Source organism: Octopus bimaculoides, chromosome 12, assembly GCF_001194135.2.
Source record: "Octopus bimaculoides isolate UCB-OBI-ISO-001 chromosome 12, ASM119413v2, whole genome shotgun sequence".
NCBI lineage: Eukaryota > Metazoa > Mollusca > Cephalopoda > Octopoda > Octopodidae > Octopus > Octopus bimaculoides.
The window spans coordinates 63,713,956-63,721,852 of record NC_068992.1 but is presented as its reverse complement, the minus strand read 5'-3'; the positions used below and the strand labels follow the sequence as shown (position 1 = coordinate 63,721,852).

Sequence of the window (7,897 nt, the reverse complement as noted above, 5' to 3'; positions counted from 1 at the left end):
TTTATGTCTTTTACTCGTTAGACTGCGGCCATGCTGGAGCACCACTTTGAATTTTAAATCGGCCAAATCGATGCCAGTACTTATTTATTTCTTTAAACGTGGTACTTGTTCTATTGGTGTCTTTGGCGAACCTCTAATTTACAGGAACGTAAACACACCAGCACCGGTTGTCAAGCGATACTGGGGAAAAACACATCCACAAAGAGACACACAAAGACACACACACACACACACACACATATACGGCGGGCTTCTTTCAGCTTCTGTCTACCAAATACACTCACATGGCGTTGGACGGGCCCCGAAGACACTAGCTCAAGTTGCCAGACTGAACCCGGAACCGTGTGGTTGGGAAGCAAACTTCTTACCCCACAGCCACACCTGCTCCTATACACACATGTGAAGAAACATATATTATAAATACATATGAATGTCAAATTATATAACATATGTACTGAGTGTTCGGGTTAGAGGTGGACAAATTCCTTGTCTTCTTCCTTTTCAGCACCAGCTGAAGTATTGGTGAACAAATCAACAGCGTTGGAGAGCATAAAGATTGAAGTTGTGGCTGAACAAAAAAGATAACTGACACGGAGGATGGAAGCTAACTGAATATTCGAAAATAGTTAGCTGCATCATGATGATTCGCGCCAAGTATCAAAATGAGACACCACGTCTACTGCTCAATGCTCTGTTTACATTGTAAAATCTCTAAGATGTGACGTGGACCGAGTGACGCGTTGTGTTGTTCAGCAAAACGTTGCGAAAATGAGTAATCTTGCGACGGACTGGCGCCCCGTCCAGGTGTGTAATATATACAGCTCAGAAACCAGGAAACCGGCACTTATCGGTCTATATGACCCGGGAAGGGTCTTTATCTTTTAAATTTATCATAAGGGGAGAATAAATTCAAAACTAAATCTGTGATAAATAAGACTTAAGCAAAAAAAGTATACTCTACTTACATTTGAAAATTTCGTTCTTGATTTTCCCAGATTGATCCATTTGTATTGTCCTTGCGATATTTTTTGGAAGTTCATTAAACGATATTCCGCTTTTGGTTCCCTCTCAGCATGAAATTCAAACACTTGCCCGCTCATACCTGAAAATAAAATATAAGAAAGTACAAGTATTTTCTTTAACACGACACATCATCTAAGGGTGGTGATGATTTTAATAAATCAAGAATTTATGTTGTATGCTATTTGGTATACCTGTATTTATCTATGTTCTTCAAATATATGGCACCAACCACTCTGAGTTGTTTCCGGGAGTTGTTTAAATTAGGCAAATTATATAGACCATAAATATATTCTACTCTTTTTGTATATATATAAGTCCTTTGACTACGGGAGATAAGGTTGGATAACTGCCGTGTTGATGAGGTCTATTGAGGAAGAAACACGTGAATTTTGGAGAATTCTTGATTCTTGATAGTATCTTCCTTTCTCATACGGACCCGGTCTTAATTGCCATTTGGTGATTATGACATATCCTCTAGAGATGGAGATACCTAGTCTTACATTTAGACTAATAAATGCTAATTTTATCAAAGCTGACTATCATCATTATACTCTTAAAATTCTTTCATAATCTAAGAATTTTCTCTGGAAAATTTAGCACAAAAGTTTAACTCTTAATGGTATTACTACTTCGATTACGATCGTACTTACTTTTAAACCGAACACTCTCCAGGTATTTGCTCAAGACTTCTCCAGATAATGGTTTCATTGCATCACATATTCCCGGAACTCCTTTACAATAGTCCCAATGAATGTTCTGCATCAAAGGGGACAGAATAAGATTTAAGAATGAAAAAACAAAGCAAAATTTATTGTTCACAAACATTAAAAAAGTATTTGAAATAAAATTTGATGACAGTTATTGTCCTCTTAATTGGACACAGGAGGCGCAATGGCCCAGTGGTTAGGGTAGCGGACTCGCGGTCGTAGGATCGCGGTTTCGATTCTCAGACTGGGCGTTGTGAGTGTCTATTGAGCGAAAACACCTAAAAGCTCCACGAGGCCCCGGCAGGGGATGGTGGCGAACCCTGCTGTACTCTTTCACCACAACTTTCTCTCACTCTTTCTTCCTGTTTCTGTTGTGCCTGTAATTCAAAGGGTCAGCCTTGTCACACTGTGTCACGCTGAATATCCCCGAGAACTACGTTAAGGGTAAACGTGTCTGTGGAGTGCTCAGCCACTTGCACGTTAATTTCACGAGCAGGCTGTTCCGTTGATCGGATCAACTGGAACCCTCGACGTCGTAAGCGACGGAGTGCCAACAACAACAACAACAATTGGACACAGAGGCTTCCTTGGGCTTTGTAAAGAGTGCTGGTACTAGGAATACTATTTTTGCATTGAGAACGATAACGGAACGGGCGGTCGAGATGCAAAATGACTCTTCATAGATTTCATAGATTATGCAAAGCCCTTCGACATGTTATTTGAAGAATTCAGTAACCTTGATCTACACGGGAAAGACCTCTGAATCTTGCAGAGCCTGTCTTAAATATGTATATTTGTGTGCGTGTATTTGTGTGTATATGTGTGCGTTTGTGTGTGAGTGTGTGTGTGTGTAATACTGTTTATGAAACTTCAATGAACTCACGGGTTAAAAAAAAGAACAAAAACCCATGAAGCTTGGATATACATGTCTTTTTTTCTCTCTTTTTTCAATACAGTAAGATATGATTTTCAAGCGATTTAACTGCTTTTTCTTGCAGGGCAAGTGAGGATATAGAGGCTCCACCTGTCACTTATAATAAGAGCTATGCACAGCTTGGTTGACAACCAACTGGATTAGAAATGTTCTCTCGTTAACACACACGCTTCTCTACTGTAATGTTCAGCTTTACAGCCTAAACTCACAACATATCTTCACCTCCCACCCAAAAATTTCAGATATAAAGAAACAATGCTGCAAACAATATAACTAGAATTTTCCCTAAAACAAAACCTGTAACTTCAATAAAAGATTGTATTAATTTGGAAATGTAGGACAAAGAAATATCTATCTCTCGTATTTATTAGAAAGTCCTCCCAGCAGCTGTACAAAACAACAAAGTACTGAGAAAACTATTCTTTATATCGTAAAAGAAACGGATAAAGTAGATAAAGTTTAATAAACTAGTGAAAATTGCTTGAAAGTTTTTTGTTATCGGCAATGGAGAGGACGTGAAACAAGTCTTTTGTTTTCCAAAATAGAATAGAGAGAAAAAGAATAGAAAAAGAAAAGAAAAGAAGGAGAAAGATAAAGGGGGAAAAAAGGAGAGATGAGAGGAGTTGGAGAAGAGAGAGTATTTAATTGTCTATAGTATTAAAAAATATGATAAATTTCTAAAGGATTATTGAATTATCTGACAATAGAAAATAAAGGAAAAATATTTAAAAAGTAATAAGACAAAAGAATTTAACTAATCGAAGCTGCGAGGGATACGAAAATGAAAAACTGTCGATATAAAAATAAATAAGTAGTAATGATGGTTACGTGGAGGCACATGGCCTGGTGATTAACGCAGCGGCCTCGCAGTCGAAAGATCGCAGGTTCGAATCTCAGACAGGGAGATGTGTGTGTTTATGAGCGAAACACGTAATCTCAATGCGGCTCCGGCAGAAGATAATGGCGAAATTCTACTGACTCTTTTGCCACAACTTTCTCTCACTCTTTCCACTTGCATCTAGCAGCTCACCTGGGACGGACCGGCGTCCCGTCCAGGTGGGGAACCTATGCGCCAACGAAACCGGGAAACCGGCCCTTATGAACCAGGCTCGAGAAGGAACAAACAATGATGGTTATACATTTTGGTGCAACGATAACAGTTTTGGGAGGTTGGAGTTGGTCGGTTACATTAACCGGTACATAAATACCGCTAAGTATTTTGTCCAGCAAGCTAACGATTCTGATTGTTCGCTGCCTTAATAATGGTGCTGTCAAATTTTGGCACAAGGCCAGCAATTTTGACGGTGAGGGGCGGGGATGAGTGGATTGTTTCAACCACAGCAATCAACTGGTACTTGTCTTATCGATCCTGAGGAGATGAAAGGTAAAGAGAACGTCTCGACGAGTGGAATTTAAACACAATGTAAAATCAGAAATCATACTGCATAGTATTCTTTCCGACCTTCTAACAATTCTACAAGATCGCTGCCTTAATAATAATAATAATAATAATAATAATAATAATAATAATAATGATAATGATGATGATGATGATGATGATGATGATGATGATGATGATGATAATAATATGATGATGATAACGATAATAATAATGATAATAATATAGGTACAAGGCATGCAAATTTGGGGACAGGGCACTTGTCGATGACATCGACCCTAGTGATCAACTGGAACTTATTTTCTCGACCCCGAAAAGATGGAAGGTGAAGTAGACCTCGACAGCATTTGAAATAATTCCTTCATATAAAGGCACAAGGCCTGAAATTTCTGGGGCGTAGGGTTAAATGATACTATCGCCTCTGCTACTTAGACTTGTACCATTCCAAAAGGATGAGAAGGAATGTTGATTTCGGTAGGATTTGGACACAGAATAAAAAGGGCCGGAACAAATACGGCAAGACATTTTTCCCAATGCTCCAACGATTCCGCTAAACTTGATTAAAAAAATGCGAAAAGTCATGTTACTACTTACATGTAATGTCTGTGCGAAAGCCATGATGGCGTTGCTAAGATGTTCAGCGTCTGTTTTCACTGAATTGACATATTTAGCGACGTCTTCTTTGCCGGTACAAAGTCGTACTTTCCCGAAGTTATAGTGGTGAGATCTGTTGTATTTTTCTGATGGCAGCTTACATTTAAAGACCTCTTGCCAGAACCTTTGGAACCACGGATTCCTTTTATTTTTATTCGGTTTCTTTTGATCCATGTAATCGTCGAAACTTATGACGGCATTTTCGGTCAACTGAAGAACTAAGGCTCCTTCAAGCTGAAAAAAACATTTGGCAGAAAATGACGCTATTTATTAGAGTCAATGCAAATACCACACAACATATAGTCACATAATATAATATACTTGTTCTACAATCACTGTACATTTTTCTGTGTACGTTTGACACGAAATATGTATTAAATGATATAACAAATCGGGCAAGTTAAAGAGTACATCATTAAGAATAAAAAATCGCTGAAATTTCATTTTATTTTACAATTAAATACGAAGGAAAAAAAATCTTATCTTTTACTTCACTGCAACCATGCCTAGTATTTATTTCATCTTGCAGTTTTTGGCGAACTGCTAGTTTACCAATACCAGTTGTTGAATGGTGGCGGTAGGATAAATTGAACACAAACACAAAGATACACACAGATAACAACACTCTCACACACATACCTATTTATATATGACGTTTTTTTCAATTTCCGCGTAACAATTTCACTCACAAAACTTTGGTCGGCCCAGGGCTATAATAGATGACACTTACCCAAGATGACGTACAGTGGGACTGAACCTAAGACCACATGATTGGGAAGTAAGCTTCTCAACCACGCAGCCACGCTTGCGCTTGAAAACTTTGTTTAACGTTTAGTAAGTAACGATATGAAAATAATGAGTCGCGACGGTGAGTATACACAGTGGGGTGTACCATAATAGTGAATATCCGTCTTGCAGGACAAATTCTCCCCAAAGAATTTCTATGTAGATACACAAAACGCAGCAAATGATGTCAGCGGACTAGTATGCACCGGTATTTCGGTTTAATTTCTCTTTGTCAGTGATAAACACTGACACAGTCCTTTGAGCTAAATAGAAACCTCTATCACTGCACAGTAATCAGCAAACTAAATTTTGTTGATGTATGCTAAGGCTTGTCAAGCTGGTTCAAGTTCAGTGTAAGTACGTAAAGAGAAGGGAGGAATAAAATAATGGCATCTATATCTGTTTAGAAAACGTTCCGGTACACTCGAAAGTGATCTACTTTCGCTTCGAGATTCAGTCTCAAAGAGCAACCTTTCTTTAGAGATCTTACATGAAAAAATACAAACTCCAAAGGACGTTAACAGACTACTGGACACCGGTGTTTTGGCTCAATTTTGCCATAGACAACTCAAGCGTAGATAAAATAGCAACATTGCGGACAGATAGTCAGCATAATAATGTTAACAAGTGGCGAAAAATATTGCGTTGGTCAATCAGATTATATTCTGCTCACCATACATTTTGCTGCATGCCTCGAATCAAAGTAATTAACTGAAGATTCAGGTGTCTATTACGTCTCGTTGAATTTCATATGTGGCGACATACCCATTTGGCTTATTCCCTTTGTCTGTCCTTGTTTGTCCCCTCTGTTTAGCCCCTTGTAGGCAATAAAGAAATAAGAAACGTTAGCACGCGGGGCGAAATGCTAAGCAGTATTTCGTCTCTCTTTACGTTCTGAGTTCAAATTCCGCCGAGGTCGACTTTGCCTTTCATCCATTCGGTATTGATAAATTAAGTACCAGTTGCGTACTGGGGTCGATCTAATTGATTAACCTCTCCCCACAAAAACATTTCGGGCCTTGTGCCTAGAACAGAAAAGAATAGTAATAACCTGCTCTTCGACCTCAATGTCCGTAGGCTTCAAGATTAAGTGTTAGGCAAGTACAGTGTGATACGAAAATTAGATAAATGGACAAGGGAACAAGAATTACGCAAGAATTTTATCGATCTCGAAAGGACGAAAGGCAAAGTCGACCCCGGTGGCATTTGAACTCAGAACGTACAGCGGGAATACAGCTGAGTGTTTTGTCCGGCGCGGTAACGTTTCTTATTTCTTTACTGCCCACAAGGGGCTACACACAGAGGGGACAAACAAGGCCAGACAAACGGATCAAGTCGATTATATTGACCCCAGTGTGTAACTGGTATTTAATTTATCAACCCCGAGAGGTTGAAAGGCAAAGTCAACTTCGGCGGAATTTGAACTCAGAACGTAACGGCAGACGAAAACACCGCTAAGCATTTCGCCCGGCGTGCTAACGTTTCTGCCAACTCGTCGCCCATACTACTACTACTACTACTACTACTACTACTACTATTACTACTACTACTACTACTACCGGTGCTGCTGTTGCTGCTGTTACTACTACTACTACTACTACTTTCTACTATAGGCACAAGGCCTGGAATTTGAGGGAGGGGTAAATCGATTATATCGACCCCAGTGCGTAACTGGTACTTAATGTATCGACCCCGAAAGGATGAAGGGCAAAATCGACCTCGGCGGAATTTGAACTCAGAACGTAGCGACGTGCGAAATACCGCGAAGCATTTCGTCCAACATGCTAACGTTTCTCCCAGCTCTAACAACAACAAAAACAACAACAACAACATCAGCAGCAGCAGCAGAGCACGAATGACATTAACAGCAGCAGCACTATCAGCAAATGCAACAACCAGAAAAACCAACAAAAGAAATAAAGAAATAAAAAAGGAAAGCAAAAAAAAAAAATAAATAAAAAACCCCAAAACACAGCTGTAAGAGCAAGAAGAACAAAGAAAACAAGAACAGAAACAGTTTTTCAATTTCCAAGTGAATGAGAAAAATTCATTAGTCTAATTAATTTTTAATAGATAGCTATTTCTTGTCAAATAAGATTAGACAAATTTATTAAATAATATACATATATATATATATATATACACCTAAATATATATGTATTATATTTTATATATCTGTATATATATATATACATATATATATACACAAATTATGAATATAAATGTGTATGCGTGTATATATGTATATATGCGTACGTACACAAATACATATATATACAAGTAGATACATACACACACTCACACGCATTCACACATATAAATTATATATTATATGTGCATTAATGGATATATGTATACGTATATATATATACATGTGTGTGTGTGTTTGTGTGT

The 7,897-nt window shown here is 38.3% G+C and overlaps 1 protein-coding gene across 2 annotated transcripts in view; it reads right to left on the bottom strand.

Annotated features, from left to right (window-relative positions):
- The window catches only part of LOC106881027 (mucin-5AC), a 24,689-nt gene extending 19,742 nt beyond the window's left edge, over nt 1-4,947 (bottom strand). For both annotated transcript variants that reach the window (XR_008265330.1, XM_014931213.2), the window contains exons 1-3: nt 4,658-4,947; nt 1,674-1,779; nt 966-1,102 (exon numbers count right to left, since the gene is read on the bottom strand). Coding sequence is in view for 1 of the 2 variants with exons in the window: in XM_014931213.2 (XP_014786699.1) it covers nt 966-1,102; nt 1,674-1,779; nt 4,658-4,891 (477 nt within the window). In the remaining variant the exon portion in view is untranslated. The remainder of the gene's footprint in view (nt 1-965; nt 1,103-1,673; nt 1,780-4,657) is intronic.
- Nucleotides 4,948-7,897: the final 2,950 nt, after the last annotated feature.